The 22,417-nt window shown below is 36.0% G+C and overlaps 2 protein-coding genes across 9 annotated transcripts in view; one reads left to right on the top strand and one right to left on the bottom strand.

The window, feature by feature from the left end:
* Positions 1-22,417, top strand: part of LOC132315903 (probable pre-mRNA-splicing factor ATP-dependent RNA helicase DEAH9) — a 43,659-nt gene that overhangs the window by 11,324 nt on the left and 9,918 nt on the right. For 2 of the 8 annotated variants that reach the window (XM_059814361.1, XM_059814369.1), the window contains exons 5-14: positions 161-240; positions 1,546-1,615; positions 1,727-1,812; positions 3,297-3,366; positions 3,519-3,614; positions 4,514-4,619; positions 5,504-5,550; positions 5,652-5,735; positions 5,845-5,898; positions 6,903-7,003. In XM_059814361.1, coding sequence (XP_059670344.1) covers positions 161-240; positions 1,546-1,615; positions 1,727-1,812; positions 3,297-3,366; positions 3,519-3,614; positions 4,514-4,619; positions 5,504-5,550; positions 5,652-5,735; positions 5,845-5,898; positions 6,903-7,003 — 794 coding nt within the window. Of the gene's footprint in view, positions 1-160; positions 241-1,545; positions 1,616-1,726; positions 1,813-3,296; positions 3,367-3,518; positions 3,615-4,513; positions 4,669-5,503; positions 5,551-5,651; positions 5,736-5,844; positions 6,289-6,902; positions 7,004-22,417 lie in introns of those variants that run through there. The other 6 variants (XR_009483880.1, XR_009483877.1, XM_059814389.1 and 3 more) reach the window with 6 other exon arrangements.
* LOC132315951 (glutaredoxin-C9-like) lies at positions 15,400-16,132 on the bottom strand. The gene has a single exon (XM_059814413.1). The coding sequence runs from the start codon at positions 16,056-16,058 to the stop codon at positions 15,627-15,629; it is 432 nt and encodes a 143-aa protein (XP_059670396.1). The 5' UTR covers positions 16,059-16,132; the 3' UTR covers positions 15,400-15,626.

Below are 22,417 nucleotides of genomic sequence, written 5' to 3'. Positions count from 1 at the left end.
CATATAACGAGTGCATCTTTACCAATATGTTGCATCCCACATGGTGTGTATTGATAATCTAAATGGTTATTTACAGTAGGATCAAATTGTTTTATATCAGTCATGTGGTTGTATTTGTGTACTATGAAGCGCTGGGAGTTTTCTTGTTTTGACAGTGCAGGGTGTAACTAGGGTCAAATTTCTTACAGAAGGGGTGTTACTCAGGGAAATGATGGACGATCCTCTCTTGAGCAAGTATAGGTACCCATTTATAATTCAGAAGCAAACCATAAAATTTTTGTCCTTTTTTACTCTTTCTTTATCATGTTAACAGATGCACTTTTAAACTTCCTGTAATATCTATCTAATTAACAAGACTAATATATAAAATGGAAATCAGTAGTCCTCCTATACAATTTGGGACAAGAAAATAGTGAAAATTTACCACCAAAGGCTGAAGCCTAGTGGTATCTCCTCTATCTCCTAATGTTGAAGGTGAGGGTTTTTGAGTCCCCGTAGGGACAAATGGGTGTGTGAATTTCTTGCCAATGAAAAAAAAATATAGTGAAAAATTGATGGCCCATAAAAACTTATAAGCAACTTGTTTGGTATCTTACTCTGGTCCCCCTCCACAAGGAGGGACAAAGGAATGGTGGACATTGAAAAAAATAGTTATTGTATGATGAATGAACAAAAATTGCTTTTATAATGTTGTCCAATCTTTAGATTTCATCTATGTGATTAGAGGATAAAGACTTTTTTAATATCTTAAATAACAATGAATCCAGATAAATGAATGATAAATTAAATAAGATATTATCTAGAAGATTATTATGGCAAGATGTATTTGAAGAGGATAAAAAAAAAAGTGTGCCAAGTGATATTCCTATCTCCAAAAGAACTTCATTTTTGTATGTGTCAAGTAGGGCACCAAAATACCATTGTGCTAATAATGCCAAAGAAGAGCCTATGCAAATTGGAAGTACGTACTTCCTAGGTACTCAGCCAGTCAAAATAATCTGAGATTTAGATTTATCAACTGGCTATTAGCCCAATGGTATAACCTTCCTTCCTTAAAAGGGGGAGGGAAGTGGTTCGAGCCCCGGTGTGGGCAATGTGTGTGAGTACTTACCCACTAAAAATAAATAAAAAATAAAAATAAGATGTATTACCTAACATATATCTTTGTTGTTTAAGAAAGTCACTGTGAGTTTGCACCTGAGAACAATGTAGGAATATCTACCTTATAGAATCGAATTGCATTGGTATTTACTTACATTTTGGATCATCACTTCTAAATTGATAATAGCTTTATTTGCTGCCAATTCTTTGGTGCATCTGAAAGGATTAAGTTCCATGGTGGGTCCTAGGAATTACTTTTGGATGAACTATGTCTGCTTCCACTAATCCTTATTATTATTGTATTCATTGTGAAATTTCATGTGTGTGAATATTCTGGAGGGTGGCTCAGCTAACTTAATCTAGCTTTAGGATTTGGTAATTTTGTTTGATTTATCTTATTTGTCTATTCAATTGGCGTTAACTATTTTAACATGACAATTCCAGTGTTATAATGGTGGATGAAGCTCATGAAAGGTCTCTTTCAACAGACATCTTATTGGGTCTTCTGAAAAAGGTACTTTTTCAAAAATTAGGATTAACCTGTGATTGAAGTTGGTGATTGTATTGAAGTTAGTGATTGTTTTTGTCAATCCTATACTTCTTGACCTAATTGCTAAATTTGTAGATCCAACGGCGTCGACCTGAGCTGTGTCTCATTATCTCATCCGCTACAATTGAAGCAAAATCGATGGCTGCTTTTTTCCAAACCAGGTTTTCTTCATAATACCTTGATAATATTGGGTTCTAAATTTGTTTCATTGGTTGATGTTGCCATTCTATTGGTTAATATTGGGTTCTATTAATTTTTTGTTGGTACATCTTGAGTGTCTTTCCATGTATGTACACGTGTATCTGTGTAGACTGGCCTGTCCTCTATCTGGGTCGACTCCTTGTCCAAACCCAAAATCTTTACAAATTTCTTGGTTTCTTGTGCATGAGTGATTCATGGAGACTAACTTCAGTTGCTTCCACTTTTTAGTTGGAGGCATTTGTTTTAAAAATACAATCTCTTTTGGAAAACCTGCAACTTCCATCTAAAATGGCATTATCCTCCTAATTGTTTCATATAGCTGGTTTTGCGTAATCCTGCTTTGCTCAAAGTTATATATGTTCCATTAATTTCCAATAAGATGGATAATTTTCAAGATCATTTCATTGATATACTTATTTAAGCTTCAATCTTTTAGTCCCGAATCGTTGGAAGGATTCACAAGTTGAATTTTAATCTGGAAAAGTTGTCATAATTCTAATTTTGACTTAATTTTTGAATGTTCATTTGGTCAAGTATCTTTGGATCTTCCTTTAGGTTTCTAATACTTGTGGATGTATTTTGTTGTATTATTTGTATCAGAACTTAACACAGACAAGCTGGTAGGCTTTGTAGAGTTGGAATGCCTGAAGTTAATCCATTTAACGTGCAGTACTCTTGATTCACACTGATTGAACCCAAAACCAATTGGCAGCTTGGCCTAAATCTCATGTACTTCTCTTTCCATAGCCCAAACAAGATAGTGAATGGAGCAAGGGTTTATATGAACTTAATAAAGCCTAATAAATGTGCTAGAACATCAAATTAATTAAAGTTTGCCGAAGGGTGCCTGAAAACTCAATAGACTCTAAGCAAACTTGCAATGGAGTTCATGATGTCAATTTTATAGCTGAGCTATTCACCCATGTTTTTTTTATATATATATATTTTTATTTTTAGCATCATTTTTTTTTTTTTGATAAGTAACATCATCCATGACTCTAATTCTCCAATAACTAAAAATTATCTTTTTTGTGGGAAGGGAAAAAAAATTACTTGTCTCGCATAATTTTCTCAGTTTCCCTCTTTCTTTTGTCCTTTCTCTATTTCTGTCTCTTTCTTTTATTTCTATGTTACCATGAATAGTTTTCAACCTGATTTGGTGGCCCTGACCATGGCAAAGCTTTAGGAATTTTTTTTTTTGAAGACTTCTAACACTTTCATCAATTTCTACTGCTTGTGGTTTTATAGTCCTAGGTGTCAGTTAATTTTTATTTTTATTTTGTAAGTTTATTGATTTCACGTAGTCAAGATTGATTACTTGAAAAATCATCAAGGGCTCTCTCTCTCTCTTTTTTTTCTTCTCTATCTGTGTGTGCGCGCGCGCGCGCAAGTGCCCTATGTCCGTCCATTACAACACAAACTTCTTATGTTTATTGAAAACTAGCAAAAGGCGTTTAGGACTGGAAGCTGAGGAGCATGGACCGAGGACAGAGCCTGCCATTCTGTCAGTTGAGGTATGCTATACTGGATTCTAACTCTTTATATACTATTTATTGGAAGACAACTTTGATGTTTCTGAAATGGATTTAGCTTTCATATGAGATTATGACTTATCATAGAGAGGTATAATAAATTAAGGTATCAAAATTATTTACTTAACTTTCAGGGAAGAGGATTTAATGTACAACTTTTTTATGTTGAGGAATCTGTTCCAGACTATCTCCAAGCTGCTGTTTCAACAGTACTGTCAATTCATGATCAGGTCCGTAGAAGCTTGTGATAGGATGACTTAATTATGTGAACTTTCTTGCCAACCAATACATGAACTCTAATTGTAGGGCGGTTCTTTTTGGTGTCCAATAATACATGTATATAGTTGTGGTTTCTGCTTAGATACTTCCCTTTCAACTATGCCAGCAATATTTTATATTATTTGGAACACAGCCACAAACACAGAAAAATGGAGACACGTATAAGGTTTTATTTACATACTTCACTTCTGGCAATATCAGCTATACATAAAGATAACAAGAAAAGGTCATTAAATCAACTCTTTTCCATATACTTTGGCTCAGAATATCTCTGTCTCTTCAGACTTTGGAGTATTGCCACCCTCTTAACTCTCTCTCTTATCATGCTAGAACTTAGTTATTGCTTTGTTATTGCTTACTGAATTCAGACAAATTCCCCCCTTCCCATCCTCTAATTAGTTTTCCAAGCCATTTTTGTTTCTTACATCCTGTAATTCTCTCTTAATTCAACAAAGCCTTAAGCTCTAACCACTATGAGTCTGTCGCATAAATCTTTTTTGAACATTCAGCTTTATGTTGGGTCGTGTTTGTTGTTCAATTATGGATAATCATATATCTTCTTCTCCCCCAACCACCCTTAGAATTTTCTCAATCCACACTTTTTTGGCCACCCTTTTGTTCTTTAACATCACCAACTTAATTATTTAACTCCATACTTTTGTGGAGGCCTACATAACTTCTTTTCTTCTACTTGTTATCGATTACAAGCAGAATGTGATGGATACCTCCTATTTGAAAATGTATACATTTATTTTTGTTTTGTTCTAGTTTTTGTCTTTTTTTTTTGTTTGTGTTTTTTAAGTGTGGAAGGATCAATAATACTGGTCATCCATTTACATTTGTTTTCTAGGAGCCAATGGGTGATATCCTAGTATTCTTAACTGGTCAAGATGATATTGATGCTGCAGTCCAATTGCTCACAGAAGAAGCTCAAAGTAATGGAAAGTCTGCTTCAGGTATCCTTGGTTTAGGATTCATCATTTACGGCAAGGCAATCTTTTCTGGGTAGTAGTCTCTCTGAAGTCATTTTTTCTTGGCATATTGGTGGTTAATATTTTCAACTTAAATTAATACATGTTGAATTCATATTTAAGTTTCAATCTACTTTTTGGCTTAGGGCTTTCTTGGATTCCTATGCAATATATCAGAATGTCTCTTTTTTATTGATAAGTAGCAATATGTCTGAATGTCTCTTTACAGTTGTGTTCTCATTATCACATAAAATAGAAATTTTCTTTTTATTCTTGACTAAGATTCGGTTTTCAGAAGACTATTTTAGTCCCCTGACGGTTTCGTATTTGTTCAAACCTATAAATAATTGAACATTAGAAATAAATTATTACAAATTACAGCGTTACACTTACCATGACCATTTGATGAGATTTCAAATCCTTCATTAGATAAGAAATACCTTTTTAACATATTTGCAAATAACCAACTCATCATTCTTTGTCCTGCCTTTAGGTGCATGCCATGAAAAAGCAAGTTGCATCAGGATTAATCTTGCTATATCCAGGCCTCTGGAGAAGCATCATGCATATATCATATTTTGACAGGGTTTAACACCTACATTTTTAATGTTATCCTGACCACATTATATACAGTATATATATATTTTATATCATTATCCAGCTTCATGTATTGGACTACAGTGCAACATGGAGGTTGGTAGTTTCTATTTGCAGTTTCAATCTAGCCATGTTAAAAACTTACTAGCTGTATAACACAGCGCTATCAGTTTGATTTTTGTAAGAAGACCGTATGACATGTTTATCTTACAGCATGATCTTAATTACTTTGTCTAGCTTATACAATATATCTGACCAAATTTCACTAACAGGATTGATTGTTTTGCCACTCTATTTGGGACTTTCGTGCGCAGATCAGGTTAGTGACTTATCATATGGCATAAGGGCATAATAAGTAAATGTTGTAATGATTCTTTTCAGATTTTTACTTAAGAAGTTCACTTTCATGCTTTCTTTTAGGACCTTATTTTTTCTCCTACTCCCAGAGGTAAGAGGAAGGTGGTGATATCAACAAATATTGCAGAGACCTCTCTGACTTTAGAGGTAACATCTTCACATTTTGAAGTAAAATTTGTTAGATATAAATGGAAAAGTTTCAAGCAGGCAGTGGATAGTTATCTCTTATTCCCTTCCAAAATTTGTACTTTTACAGGGTATCGTCTATGTTGTTGACAGTGGGTTCTCAAAACAGCGGTTCTACAACCTGGTATTTATAACATTGTTTCTTGTATTTTGTGTGTGTATTTGTGTGTGTGCTGTTAACAGGATTGGTGACAATTCTGGCATATGTTCATTAATTATTGGGTACTTATACCAATCTCCTCGAGGCTTGGTGCTACAATACGCAAATAGAACTTTCCAGTTTACAGGGTCAACCTCTACTTTAGTTGAGTTGGTCTTTTGGATTTCCCTTGCTGTTAAGACTATTAAAGCCTTTTTTTTTTTTTTTTTTTTTAAATGTTAGAAATGTGATTCCTTCTGTGAAAAGACTGAAACTGCCTTGTTTATGTATGTATAGACTGCTTTTCCCATTTACTAAGATTCTCAAGAGAATAGAAATACTCATAATGGAAATTGCAATTTTTTTATATTATAAACATGTATATATTACAGATTTTATTGATATAAATTTGTCATATATATATATATATATATATATATGTATAAAAAATGCACTATATATTTTATTAATTATATAACAATTAATATGTAATTGAAAAGTCTTCAAATTTGAAGGCTGAATCAGCAGTTCCTTTTTTCTCCATGCTTTGATTGCCCTTGCATTTTCCATGCCCTTAAGTTTTTCTCTTTGTTTTCCTTTTCTTCGCCGTTCACTATTGACTACACTAGCTGGTCACCCGTTCATATCTTTTGACATGCCAACAATCAAAACCTAAAACCTAATGCCAATAGAGAAATTAACCGAATTTTGTATGCAAATTCAAGCTCTGAATGTCCAATTTGGGATTGAGAGAACAAAGATTTTGCTGGGTGTTCTGGCATGGATTATAATTTTAATATTGGTGGGCACCATCAGGGATGGCAGGATTTGTGGAATTATAAGATTGTTACCCAAGGCTTTATGTGTCTAAGTATGAGTAGAAATTTAGACCTAAAGGGGTGTAAATCGGTCTTATGGATATTAATTTTGAATTTAAGTTATTTTTAGTTAGTTATGTTGATTGTGATTTGATTCTTTATCTGTTACAGATTTCAGATATTGAAAATTTGGTAGTAGCACCGATATCCAATGCATCTGCTAGACAACGGGCTGGTCGAGCTGGCAGAGTACGACCGGGAAAATGTTATAGGTGCCTGACTTACTACACTCATTTATATTTATAAGAAAATAACTTATTACAAGCATTTATTTACATCATGATGTCTGAGGTCATATTTTTTTGTTTTTATTAATATGTCATCATTCGTTCCTTGGTCCTAGAGGTTGAACCTGATGAGGTTGGTCTTGAGTTCCTAGACTCAGGAAGGCTCGAGGTTGCAATAACCCCTAATCACCTTTCTCGAGTTCCACACTTAGAAAGCGTGATCGGCCACTAAGCCAAACCCCAAATATTTCTCGAGTTCCTACACTCAAATTTTGGAAGTCTTTGCAATAATGTTTCCCTCACCATCCTTGAGTTCCTACACTCGAGAAGGCTCGAGGTTAAAAAAAATAATTATTATTATTATTATCATTTTTTTTTTTCACATCACACACAAGATACTCAACTCCCACAAAATATTGTTTTTTTCCGTTACTTAGCACAAAATAGCAATGACACTTTCACTCACACATCCCACAGTTTCCATCAAAAACTAACCTCACACCCTATGTCCCCATACACAACTAACCCACATTGCTTCCATATTGGTAATTTAAAGATATTTTCATTGCCAATCAGTTAAAAGGTCAATGTCTCCATTGGTCTCCACTATCACTACTTGCAAAATCACCATCTTCTCCTCGAGCTCCTTCAGCTTGGCCTTCGCCTCTTCAATACGAGCATCCAGCTCTCTCGCTTGAGGAGCCACCTGCCGCTGCCTTACGAGCCGTTCCGCTATATTCAGCCTTTTCACCGGCCACCCCATCTCGATCTTAAACCACTGAAGATCTTCCACAATCACATGGGCCTCCTGAATCAGCGCTTCGAGACTTGCCCCTGCTGTTATCTCTGTAAATATTTGAAGAATCCTTCCTAACAGTTCATAGGCCCCATGCCTGCTCGACACATGTCGCCTCGACAATGCCACGGTTATATCTTGATGATTTTGCAATGCCTGTTCTAACAACGGAATAAACTCCTATGGAATTCGCACACCCATAAACTCGCCAGTTGGTGCCATTAATACCCTACTCACAGATTCATTGCTACTTATGGCCGAGCCCATAACGGGCTCACTATACCTTCTATTCACTACAACTGCATCACCTTGTGTTCTTACAACCATTACTACTACCAATAATCCCACATCTTCCTTGGCCTCTACGGCTGTGCTTAGAGTCCTCGGATTGGGTCATGTCCCTTCTTTAACAAGTACCATGGTTTCTTCAACCACTGTTTACTCTCGCCCCTCTTCCTCTCGCTTTCCCTATGTAGCTGCTTCTGACAGAACCTGCCTCGGCTCACTTTCCAGCCCTAGTTCCACCTCAACTGGCTCTTACCGATTTCCTCTAGGCGTCCATGCCTCTTCATGCATCTCCACTTCATTGGGGTTATACTGTTCTAGATCTAGCGGGACCTCCTCTTCTCCTATTAGCTCGAGCCCGCCTTTGTCGCTTTCCAGCGTACCTACTCCAAGACATTCATGGCATAACAAAGCTTTACCCATAGTTTTCTTCAACCGGCCATATAGGCCTATCACGAGCATAATCACAAAACTCTAACACTTTCCCAAAGTCAAAGGGCTAATATCTAAAAAACTCACCTTCAACACCGATGCTTGCCCCCGCCCCTGTAGTTGTCTCGCTTCTAGTGGCTACCACTCTCTGTCTCAGCTCCCGCCTTCCAGTAATCAACAGACTCCATTGAGCCATACTGGCCTCTCTTCACAGTTCTAACCCCCGTTTCTTCACTGACACCTTCTGCAGTGGGTTATTTTGACCTCACATATGGCTACCTTATGTCCACCACGTTGGATTCAATCACCACTCCAGTCCTCCCTTCCTCTATTTCTACCCTCACCACTTTAGTTTGCGCCCCCGCGCGTGTTGTGAGCCTTCTTCGTTTATACGACGAACTCACTCCAACATTTCTTTCTGACAAGGGTTCTATTGTTTCCCCCACATTGGCTCTCATTGACCCAACGCCTTCCTCAGGTTCTCCTTCCCCCTCACCGGACTCACTCTGTTCTTTAACTGTTCCTTGCAAATACAATGGTGCAAATCGCGAAAAATCTCCTCGATTGCCTTCTCGAGGCAATCTCAGTGACCAGCCCAAATGACTCGCACCGGTGCCCTTTCGATTAGAGAGTCACAAAACCTCCTGAAATGCTCCAAGGCCATTTTCTAATAATTCCTATGCTCTAAGGTTGTTTATCCCTACTGATGTTGTGATGGACAATACCAGCGCCCCGCGCCTTCTGTCAACATATTATAATGATCTTCCAAGAACCTGAGAAAACCTCGTCGATAATCGCCCGCCTCATAAATCACTACCTGAGGCTGTGGCACAACTTGGTCATATCCAAACTGTTGAGTTACCCGTCAGAGGTTGTATACCTCGATCGAGGTCGAGGTCTCTAACAATGCTGGTAACGGCCCCGGTGTGATAAAGGCCAAAAATATCAACAGATCATCCCTAATCTCTTCTGGACACGCCTCCACATACTCTTCTTCCTCAGTATAGGCCAACAATGGCACCACTCCGTGAATATTTTCTACATACGGACGCCACGAGAATTCATGACTCAAGTCAATCACATTCGTCAAGCTAAGCCGAGCAGCCCCACCTCGAAACCTGAAAGCTTGCATCCCTATATCCGCAGGCACTTCTTGAGGCCGGGGAGCATAACTAGGAAATCTTTCATACGCGAACAATTGTAAGAACATACTCGATGCATAACTATGAATGGTATACTGACCCACCCACCATATCCAATCTTCAATATAGTGACCCCAGAAACAGAGGTGCTAAGGGTAACGAGATTCCTTGTGACAGTTTCACAGCCACATCAATTAATCGTGAATGCACAGTGTCCTCTGGGCACCCTTCCAGAACCAATCTCGCTAACCAATATAGCAGATAGGCAGCAAGCCCAACATCCCGCCCATACCACTTTCCCAATAACCTTCACCTTTGCTCATCAGGCATTCCTTTCTTTGCTGCTTGCACATCCTTGAAATGCATACGTGTCCAAGCTCCAAAGGTGCATTTTTTAGCACCTTTTCCTCTATCGGGGAGCTCTACTCCTTTTCACATTTAGAGCCATAAGTCTTAGCCTCCTCCACCGCGAGGCGTAGCTCAGTGGCTATTCGTTGCTTACTCTCATTCAATACCAGTGCACCTGGATTCTCCAAACCTTCGAAGGACGGCCCATATATTTGACACACATCCTCGAGCGTGGGCGTCATTTCTCCCCACGCAGTCACAAAGGTATGTGTCGCGGTACTCCACCTTGACATCAACAATTGCACCACATCATAATCTCGTGGCAGCGACATAGTTCTAAACAAGTGAAGAGGGTTGTCTAACCTTGCCATTTACAAACGTTGTAGCCATTCCGGCGTTGCAAACACATGATCCGTCCACTCATCCCATCCTCAACCAGTATTGTGATGCGACATTAGATCGATAAACGAAAATGGGATAAACCCTCTTTCTATGTTGAATCTTATCACCGACCCTCCTTGGACGGCTAGGTCCGCCCTAATCTCTGCTTCCGGCTCCATGGCGGCCATTGCAGATAATGAACCCCTTTCTTCCACGTAACGCTCCGATCGATACCAGAAAAAATCCCGTTCACCAAAGAATGGTGCCCGATACCATTCTGTTTTCGGCGACACACCCGGTGGTGGTTCATCCTTCTTACTTAGATCCCTCCTTGGCGGCATTTTCTATCAGCACGATCACAGGCATCTACTGCTTTCCTCACTCTCTATCAGCAACCTTCTGCCTCTGTGTCCTCCTTTCACATGCACTGATATGCACTTTCCGATCAACCCACACCGGTTTTCCTTCCCAAACTATACACCTCCAACTCCTTATAAAGGGCCCTACATCGATATATGAACTGATGCCCCATGATGATTTCTTCACGTCGCCCGTCGTTAGTCACTTCCAAAATGGCGGCATTAATTGATCCATCATGCCCTTACACGTTCTGTGAACCGCCTTTCCAACTTCTACACGCACCCCCTGCCACCTGGCAGCGCACGCGTGCAAGGGGACTCAATGTAGGGGACGTATCCCATGTTGACACATAGCATCACAGGTGAAGACAAGTACATAGTTTTTACCCATGGCTCGGCACTTTGCTTCTGCTCGAGGACAATGTCGAGGAAGAACCTGGTCACCCACATGTTCCCCTGCAACACTTATAAATCACATTTATTGCTTCCCAGCTACCGCCGTTTTCGAAGGGATGTGCATTCAATGCGACAGTAACATCTTTTGGACAAAAGGACCATCGTAGCCCTATGTAACTTTATAGAACCATCATCACTATCCTAGGCGGATCTAGCATCAAAGCCCTCGAGACCCAGGAAGTGAAAAAGAAAAGAAGTTATAAAAGGAGAGGGTTTCACGCCAAGAAGAAGGAGATCTTTTTCATCTTCCATTTTTATTCTATAATTTGATATCTCCCATTTTTCGTGTATTCAATCTAAGTATAAATATAAAGAACCCTTACAAAAATCAATAATTATACTTTTTTAGCTTTAAAATTTTAAAGCAAACATATCGAAATTAGGTAAAGACATGGTCCTGCAAATCATCTAATTTTAACATTATTTTACATAAATATTAAATAACCTTAACAATATAAATTTTAAACTTATTTTGTATTAAAAGCTACTCGGTTGTTTGACAAAATTCCGTTCAAAATAAATTTAGACTCTAAAAATTTAAACCAAATCTCATCACATAATCTCCAGTAATTTATTATTAAACCCAAGTCTTTTAATAGTCTTAAATTTTGGCCCAGATGTAAAATATATCAGTGTTCTGTACAAGTAGGCCAGGCCCAATTATTAATTTTCAGTATTAAATCGATAAACATGTTATCAAACAAACATTTGATAGTCAATGGACTGAAGTGCATATTACATATATACGTGTGTGTATACACACTGTATATAGTCGTAGAATATGCATACTATCGTCATCATTGTTGTCATGACCATTGAACTGTTTCGTGCAATACTAACACTTATAGTTGACTGAAGAACACATCAATATGTCCATCCAACACACATGTACATGTATAAAGTGCACCTTGCGTAATTGCCAACTAAAACTATTCTTATATGCATGCATGAATTATGAATACGGGGTCACAATTTTATTCATAGGTCGTAATCATATCGTGTCAATTTAAAAATATTATATTAAATAACTTAATTCTTACACGACTCGTTTAATAATCGTATCAGAAATTCTCAACATTTATCCAACCTATTTATTAAACGGATTACACATGTAACTTGTTTAATGACCTATTTATAAAAAATATATATATATTATTTAAATTATTAATAATACTCAATAAAATAATAAATACTAGAAAAAAATATGAGTTTTAATCAATCAAATTACTAAATAGTTTCTAGTTTACAAAAGATTAAATTATAAGACACAAGTTTATATAGTAATTTTAGAACTTAAATAGAAATTTACTTACGACATATATAGTTAAACGTGTATAAACGGGTTACATAGGTTGAACTCCTCAACTTAAATACGATACAATTAACTAAACGGGTTAATCTTGTCGACCTGTTTATAACCCAAATCCGTTTAAAGTCAGCCCAAATTCGTTTAAAGTCAACCTTAATCCGTTTAACTCGTGTTATGTTCGAGTCATGTTAACAGATAGTGTCAACTTTTACCACTCCTATATAGGATCATATGTGCTTGCATAGATGTGATTATACATATATATCGAAATAATTAATGAAGTGTGGAACTTCTATCAAACACTTTGTGCAATTAAAATTAATTGTATGCACGTGTGATCGTGTGTGTGTGTGTATATATATATATGATTGTATATATAAAAATAATTAATGAAAGTGTGAAATTACTATTAAATACGAAAAAAAAAAGAGATTTATTTGATCCAAATTATATGATTTTAACCGATCACAACATGTCATGTTGGAACTAAGTACAAAAAATAAATAAATAAATAAAAATAAAATAAAAACTGGAATCACTTGAAAACAAGAACCTTTTTGGCAGGGGGCAAAATTCTATGGTTGGGGGGCCGAACTTACAATTAATATAAGACCATTTTAAGCAATATATATATATATATATATATATATATATATATTCAAATGCGGATCAAGAATTACATAATGAGGTGGGTTAATCTATTATGGGGTGAGCTAGTACTACTAAAACATTCTTCTTCTTTTTTAGTTGGGCTAAAATTACCTCTAGTAAAAATATATATATTGGGCTCAAGCCCACAAAAGCCCATATTATCGATTTTAGTCATACAAAAATTTATCAAACCAACTGTAAGCCTATTTGTGTAAAAAAAATTGCATATATTCGGTCAAAAATGACATAAATGTATACAAAAATTAACCAAAAAGACCAAATCAAATAATTATCTTTGAGACAATAAAATTCATATATTATCGATTGGTAGCTTAACTTAACCATCGTATAACCAATTAACCTGAAATTAATCAATCAATTAGTTATTTAAAGAAGTTTTTTTTATTTTATCAAACTTCCATAACAAACACAAAAACAGTTAAGCCAAAATTTTAAAAACTTTCAACCCTAAAGGAAAGTGAATATATTATCTATTATTGCAATTGAGTTTAGTTTAATATAATATTGAAAGGTTTAAATATATATATATATACACACACACACATAAGAAAGTTGTGTATTTTTAATAGAAATTTAGAAATCATTTATAATTAGAAAATATTCTGAGGGGCCAAGTATGCATTTATTTATACTATTTTTCATTTTAGGTAGTACTAATAAAAGTTAATAATTTTGCTCCCCAGAATAGAGATGATTTGAGAGTGAAGATTATTTATTGCACTGTTCAAAAGAAGAAAGAAAGGAATGAAATAAAATTTTTTTAAAAAAAAAACAATAAATAAATAAAGATTAATGTTATTCCTCATTCGGAAATTTCTCCATTACGAATTCTGATCATATGATTTTGGTTGAGCGATTTATTAAAAGATTAATTTAATTTTTTACAAATCTAAAAAACTTTTCCATGATTAATAATAAAAAAAAAAAAACAAAATGTCCAATTCAAGAAAACTGAAATTAGAAAATTCTTTACGTTACTTTAACACGTTTCCTGACATTACCTTTGTAGTATTGTATTGGATATATTTTCTAATTACAATTTTGATATTTTATTAGTTCTATATGGATAATAATTAACTCTTTCTGTCTCATATTCTTGGCCCTCTTTGTTTTTTTTAGATGTCTCCAAATACATTTCTCATTAAAAAAACTGAATGTATTATCGTGTATGATATTTCTAAATCACCTTTTTAACATTAAATTGTTTAAATAAGTGCATTAACAATACAGTTTTGTCTTTTAACAAGATAAATTTGATAATTCATTCTTATTAAAATAATAATAATAACTCACTAGTATAAAAAAATTAAATTCCTCAAAAGACCCAAAAATTCGTGTTCAAGCCTTGCACGCTTCTGTTCTCTCTCAAAATTAATCACACTCCTAATAGTCTCACCTTAAAAAAAATAAAAACCCCCAAAAAAATTTGGGCCTGAGGGAATATTTATTTTAATGATCAACCAACCTCTATAATAAATTGTTCTCTTGTAACCTAGAGGAACTACTTAAGAGCGGGGATTTCAACGGGTTTGGGGTAGAGGTTCCTTCCTCACCCCTGTTTAAGTTTTCCGTCCTCGGTCAACTGTTTAGAAAACAACTCCTCCACCCGTTTAAATTCAATTCAATTCAAATCAATTCAATTCAAATTATTTTTAAAAAGAAAATATTTTTCACTCAAATTTAAAAAACACATATTTATGAATATAAATCAAATAAACATTATACCAAATTTAAATAATTGTACTAAATTAACCAAAAAAAAACATTAACATTCAATAATTCATCCAACCATATGGATAATTTTGTAGGTAAAAAGGTAATTGTGTATCAATCAACTCACAACCGAGAGAGTTTTCACTGTAAAACTCAATAAATCAACAAACCAAAATTGAGGTGTTGCAAGTGCCAATAAAGCCGGGTATTTTACCATCTCCAAGCAAGGCCTTACCGGTCCGTGCAGAATTAGTTGAATTCGAATTCCGTTGATTGATTCCATCGTTTCAAGAAAGGAATGTTAGCTATTTACCCAAAAAAAAAAAAAGGGAATTTTGGCCACAAGTTCATTTTAATAGCCATGATTTTTACATGACAGAATTCCAAAAAGACCACAAAATTTTGTGCCGCAGTAATACTAATAATGTTGATAAGTATAACTTGATGATGATGATGATGATCTATTATATAGTCTATACTCTATAGAGGACTTTTAATATGAGGAAGATATATATAGTCAATAAAACAAATGAAGCCCGCTAATCTATACAACAACAAAACCAAAAAAAACAACCAAAATTACATGGATGAATAGTCTTTTTTTCTCAAGCCTTTTTGCTCCATCTTTCAAAAAATCACTCAAAAAAGGACAATCACATACAAAAGAAATTTTGTTGCAATCTATTCCCAAACTGTTGAGAGTAAGTCAAACCTGTCAAAGCCAAAGGGCACCAGCTTCTCTCAACATAGGTACCAACTCACCTGAAATATGAGTTGCCATAATTTTTTCCAGCCCACCAAACAACTTCCCGCCAATAAACACCACCGGAAACTTTGGCCGCCCATCATTTCCTTCCTCCACACCGCCCATAATTCTCGACAATTCTTCGGTCACTGCAGCTTCATCAACCTCCAGAATGTTAGGGTTCACGCCATGCCCTAAGAGCAAGAGTTTCACCACGTGGCACATGCAGCACCCTCGTCCCCCAAACACCATCACCGCATTTTCCGACACCAATTTTTTCACATTAATGCTTCCGTCTTCTATGTCTCCGTTAGAGCTGGTTTTCTCTGTCGCCGGAGACTGACCGCCGGCGGATATTCCGGTGGCCGGAAGCCATGTTCGGTAGGGAAGTGCCCGTTGCATTGTACTACTGGTACTAATTTTAGAGAGAGAAAGTTAGAGAGAGAGTGAGGAGGGGGAAGGAGGCATGAAGTGCGTGGTGGATTAATATATCATTGGGAGGGGACGACTTTAACGTCAACGGCAGTGACGCGTTCTTTTACGTCACGGTTACTGTTAGTGACGTGTCGTTACGTCAACGATCGCTCGACTGGATTCCAAGTAGTTACGTCCACTTGACGACAGCCTGTTATATATATAGATAGATATATATATATATATATCTCTCTCTCTCTATCTCTCAAGCCACGCGCTTTTTGGGGTGGTGGAAATTTTGGGTATGGTACAAAACGTGAGTCCACCGACCACCTTTATCTCTCCGTCTAAAATAGGAATTTCAAAACTTACTTTTTCTTTTTGCTTCTTTTGGTAAATAATACTTAGATTTTAGATATTAATATACATATATATATATGAAATTATATTTTAAATCCCACAATTACACGAATGATCAATAGGCTCTTACATTTTATTTTTTTATTTTTAAACTACTTTCAATAAATTCACACCCACAATTGAAGTGAACAGTATTACCTTGTATGTATAGTTTCTAATTGACATTGACCAGAATAAATTTGAATACTGAAACTTGGATTTTACAAAAGAAAAAAAAAAAATATATATATATATATATATTAGCGAATTACATGATCTATTGACTCACGTAGGTTTAACATCTTTGTAATTTGGGGGTCAAAAAATAATTGATTTGTGACTAAGATGGTGTGTCACTAAAGATTGGGTTTTGTTGTTGAAATAGTGGCTATTAGGTTAGTCCAGTCTTGGTGGTAATTACAATAATACAACAACCTTGGCGTGAAAAGGAAAGAATAAGCACTATTCAGTCCACTAGCACGACAGGTCTGTTTGGCGCAGTTGATTGAATCAACAATCTGTATTAGTCAAAGATGACATATATGTCCCCATATATTCCATAAAGTTGGATAATTTTAAAAATAAAAGATTAACCTAACACACTTGCAATTTAGATTTGCCTTATCCCAAACCCACCGCCCTGTTTTTTTTATAAATAACTAGGAAATTTGTTTTTCAAAATGAGAAAATATGTTGACAATCCATTCTATTTTGAATTTTTGTTTTTATTTAAAATAAAATAATATTTTTTTGTTTTTGAGTGTATTGAATAGTGATTGAAAACATATTTGATAAAATAAAATTGTTACAAATTTTTTTAAAATAAAAATTTTAAAAATATATTTAATAAAAAAGTATTGAAAAACTGACAAAACAAAATTGCTATTAAAAAAAGCCTACTTAAAATATAGTATGACCAATTCAAATACTACAATTTAATTTTAATATAATAATAATGGAAAAAATGCTTCCAAAGTGCGCAGGCCTAGTGAACAGACAAAATCACTCCGGATACCCGGATAGTGCGAAGTGCAGAGGGCAATTTTGTAATGACTCCATACATCAGCACTCACGTAAGCATCGGTACGATAATAACTGTTTGGAACGACACGTGGCTTGGATAACATCGGTATCTCAACGACGTGGTCCCCACACTGATATGTAACCTGTCACTGTCGGCCGCGTGTAAAAAAATTAAATGGGATTTTATCCTCTGCCAGCGACGTTGAAATGGCTTTAATCGTGCGAAGTATGTGGGACCCTAACAAAAACGACGGTCGTTTCGGCTGTGTCACACGTTTTTTTTATGTGACGGTCAAATATAGAGAAACACTTTGTTGTGAAACTCTACGCCACACACTATAAGAATACAATACGTGTGCGCTTGCGATGATGACAAAGTCATGTGATGTGATCACGTGGGACCCAGCTGATGATATCCTTGCACTCTTACTACCGTTGGATCATCTGACTAGACCTTTTTTCCTTCGCTAAATTCAAAGTTAGATGAGGGTGTCCACATCTTCAAGTAGCTCTACAGTAAATGTGGGGTCTGTATTGGCCTAATTCATAAATATCTTAGAAGCAAAAGTGCGAAAAAAAAAAAAAAAAAAAAAAGGAACTATTCACCTTGCTATAAAAGGTTGCAAATACTCCACGAGACTTACCTGATTGATCAATTATAAGGTTGTGTGTTGTCACTCCCTGATTGGTCAATTATATTGCCAAGCTGATATCATATACTTGAAGTAGTTAATTCTTGAAGCAGTGTAGTTTTGTTTGAGGGTAAAATTTTCTTTCTATACTTTCGGCAACGGCATATGATAGGACTGGGCAATTTGCAACCATTCAGTAGTTTAAGGGGGTTTGTTGTAGCTCAGGAGGGTTATGTGTAAATGGGGCATAGTTCAGGGGTTTTTTTTTGCACTTTACCTTATTTTTTATTTTTTCTTTAATCAAGTAACAACTTGTGATATCCCTCGGATCCGAAACACGAGTTGATCAGGTCCAGGCCCAAACTCGAAGGAATATCAAACAATTAAAGTATTTTAAAGCGAACACAGAAGACAAAATGAAATAAAAAAAAAAATGGAATAAAACTGAAAGAAACATTAATTATAAAATCCTCCATACATAACTGAATAATAAAATTCCAATCCTCCAAAACTTCAAGGTTACAACTTGGGAATCCACTGGTGGACCCCTAACCAAAAGTTTAACTGAAATTGAAACTGAAAATAGATAATGCTAGAAACATCGAGAGAAATCCTACGTAATCAGATGAATGCGAGACTGTTCTCAACAAGCACGATCAAGTTCTAAGGCTGGAACCGTCCTGTACCTGAAAACAATAATAAATGAGTGGGTCAGACCCACGAGCAAGTTCTAATCTAGCTGCAATCCATACAGTGACCCGATACGCAGATATACCGTAGACACCTCACAATATCTATCTAGTCCATACATCTAAATATATCCACACTAAGGGACATTCACTGGTCTATAATAGGGGTCTCAACCTGAATAGAAGGAAACATGCGAATACGCACCCAAAGGTGGGCATGAGTAACTAGACCTAACAGGGTACACCTCAACTTATTATAACCAGCTACGCATCCACCGTATATACGCACCCTAACCAACGAGTCTGAGACTCAAGCTCAGCTCGTGGTACCATAAACATATATATAAAATCCATCCAAATCCAGGGTATGTAGTTCAAATATTTAATAAACTGACATACAACAAACCAACTGGTTAGTCACTCAACTTATTCAGTTGATGTGACTTAACCACCGTCCATTAATCCAAGAAGCCACTCAACTTAGTTACAGTTGATATGACTTAACCAAGATTAGGATTCAATATTTATAAATCCATTTCTTAAATCCGTTAGGTTAGGTTTAGGTGTTTGGAGCTAAACCGTCACCAGTATGTCACCGTCCCATACCGGTGCATACAATCCTCCATATCCTTGTAAATTACATCATATATATAACAGTTTAGTAATTTACAATCCAAAATTAATATCCAAATAATTGCAGAAGAAATATTAACAATCTAGCAATTAAAATCCAGTAGTAATCCATGTAATTGCATCGAAGAATTAAATATTCTAACAATTAACATCTAACACATGCATAGTTCAAATTTAATAACACAATGACCCTATCATGTATTTAAAATTAGTTCTATAATAATATTATAGTCCAATAAATCGCTAAATTAATTTAAGCGATCTAGTTCCCTCCATCCAATAACAGAGTACAAAGTCATATACTTATATTTTGTTGTATCTTTTAGCACAGAGCCCCCACTATGCCACAAGTCCAATATATTACTTTAAAAGACTTCATCGTGCATCTAAAATAAATTTAAAAATCATTTTATAGCACCCTAAACCGTCAGATTAAAATTAATCAACAAATCTCCTTTCAACCGTTAACTATACGCAAAGTTGTCAAATAGCGTACTGTTAATTCTATTTAAAACTAAGGAGTAAATTTATGCAATTCAAGACCTTAGTTAGATGTTAAAATTATTATTTAAAAACCCAATTAAAAATTTAAAACTGTTCAATAACCCAGAATGCCCAAACAGTGACTGAAAGTCACTTTTACGCACAAAACAAAGAAAGAGCCTGCTCTAGAAAAGTGGAGCAGGCTCAAGGTGACATAGAGCCGGTTCTACCACACCTTGGAGCCGGCTCTAACAGGTGGGAGCCGGCTCTTGGCATTCCAGAGCCGGCTCTCTCTCCCCCTGTGAGCTTCTTCTCCGTTTCAGCTTTGTTCTAACCTCTGTTCTAACACCGGCCAACTACAACCCTTCTGTTTGGTTTCTTAAACTGATCTTAAGTATCTTATTAACACCCAAGAACATCCCAAAGGTTTGATAACAACCATTAGACCCAATCACAGAGATTAAATTTTGCTACCAAACTAACATGCGATAGGAACAAATCTGAAACTATTTGACAAATTGAAACGGACCAAATTGCTACACATATTTAAAACAGAATAATAACAACCCTATGAGTTTTATATAACCCCAGTATTGTTCCTATATTTTGTTTACAGTAGTTGCAATCAAATACAGAGACTAAAGTTACAACAGAAACAATATGCTTGCAGGACAGAAAACTGGAACGAAACTTGTATGCACTGTAACAGATTTATTTTCAACACCACAGATCATCAATATAGCATAAGTTAAACAGGTAAATTCCAGTTACTGAATGATTAAACCCTAAAGATTATATAGGTTCACATAACACGAGCCAAAGAGAAGGAGAAAGAGAAGAACTTGCCTATGATTTCAATTATGAAATCCCTGTGTCGTCTCTAAGTTTTCCGGCAATTCTGAACGCCGTCAAGCTTCCTATAACTCCGTCTCTAATCCTTACTCAACCTCCTTGGTCCTCTCTGTACAATTCCTCTTAAGCCTCACTCTATTTTCCCACAACTGCACTCTGTTTCACTCTCTGTATCTTTGGTACGTGAATAGGGTTTTTCCAACCCTTGATACAAATTATAACCGTATATATATATAGGCGTAAAAATCCTAAACCCTAATCCTTGTTCAATTAGAGTCAGAGCCCTAACTCTAAGCCTAGTCAGCCCATGAACCTATCTCTGTTACCATATTGCGGCTTACCTATACGTGAATTGCAACCCAGAGCTAACTGTAACTTAAACCATAATTAAATTAACAAAAATCCAATTAAATAGTTAAATACACTTAACCAATTAATTCCAATTAAATTACTCAATTAAACACTTAAAAACACTTAAACAATAAATGTCAATTAAATAATAAAAGATTGATTACTTAATTCAATTTAAATACATGTCACATAGGTAAACAATTAAATAAAATTAATAAATAAAAATAATTAAACAAGATAATCACGCAAAAATATAATAAAAATAATAAATAAATGCCGAGACTATCCTTTTAAAATTAGGGGTATTACATTCTTCCCCCCTAACAAAAAAGAATTCTGTCCTCGGAATTCGCTCTTATCTTCATAGGAGACACTTTGAGTAGAACCTGATCCCCAACCTGAAACTCCAATGCCCGAATACGACGATTAGCATAGCTCTTCTGCCTACTTTGGGCAGTACGCATGCGATCTCGAATAAGAGCTATCTTCTCAGAAGTATCCTTGATGAATTCAGGACCCAAGAATCTGCTCTCGCCGACCTCCATCCAACAAACGGGCGATCGACATGGTCGGCCGTATAACGCCTCAAAAGGTGCCATCCCAATAGTCTTCTGGAAACTATTGTTATAAGCAAACTCCACAAGTGGCAAATAATCATCCCAGTGTCCCTTAAAGTCAAGAACACACGACCGTAGCATGTCTTCCATGATCTGATTAACCCTCTCAGTCTGTCCATCATTCTGAGGATGATAGGCAGTGCTAAGGTGCAATTCCGTACCCAAAGCTTGCTGAAAACTCTTCAAAAAACCAGACACAAAGCTCGAATCCCTGTCTGATATAATAGACAATGAAATGCCATACAGCTTCACAATCTCCGAAATGTAAAGCTTTGCCAACTGCTCCGAGGTGTAGTCAGTGCAAATAGGTAAGAAATGCGCTGATTTGGTCAACCTATCCACAATGACCCAAATGGAGTTATGCCCCTTGAAAGAATTTGGCAACCCTTCCACAAAATCCATAGATATGCTCTCCCATTTCCACTCCGGAATTGGTAGTGGCTGTAGAGCTCCTGACGGCCTCTGATGATTAATCTTAACCATCTGACAAGTACTACACTGAGAAACAAAAAGAGCAATGTCCCTCTTCATACCTGCTCACCAAAACTGCCGCTTCATATCCTGATACATCTTATCGCCTCCTGGATGAACAGAGAACTCAGAGTGGTGAGTCTCAATCATCACATCCTTTCTCAAACCATCAGCAGAAGGTACCACTGACCGTCCCT

The sequence above is a fragment of the Cornus florida genome, unplaced genomic scaffold (genome assembly GCF_030987335.1).
Source record: "Cornus florida cultivar Cherokee Brave unplaced genomic scaffold, ASM3098733v1 CherokeeBrave_3.0.0_Hap2_Chr01, whole genome shotgun sequence".
In the NCBI taxonomy this organism is placed as follows: domain Eukaryota; kingdom Viridiplantae; phylum Streptophyta; class Magnoliopsida; order Cornales; family Cornaceae; genus Cornus; species Cornus florida.
The sequence above is the reverse complement of the archived record's forward strand: the minus strand, read 5'-3'. Positions and strand labels throughout refer to the sequence as shown.

Excerpts from the sequence above, each read along its gene's own strand:
- LOC132315951 (XM_059814413.1), bottom strand. The coding sequence starts at position 16,058 with ATGCAACGGGCACTTCCCTACCGAACATGGCTTCCGGCCACCGGAATA.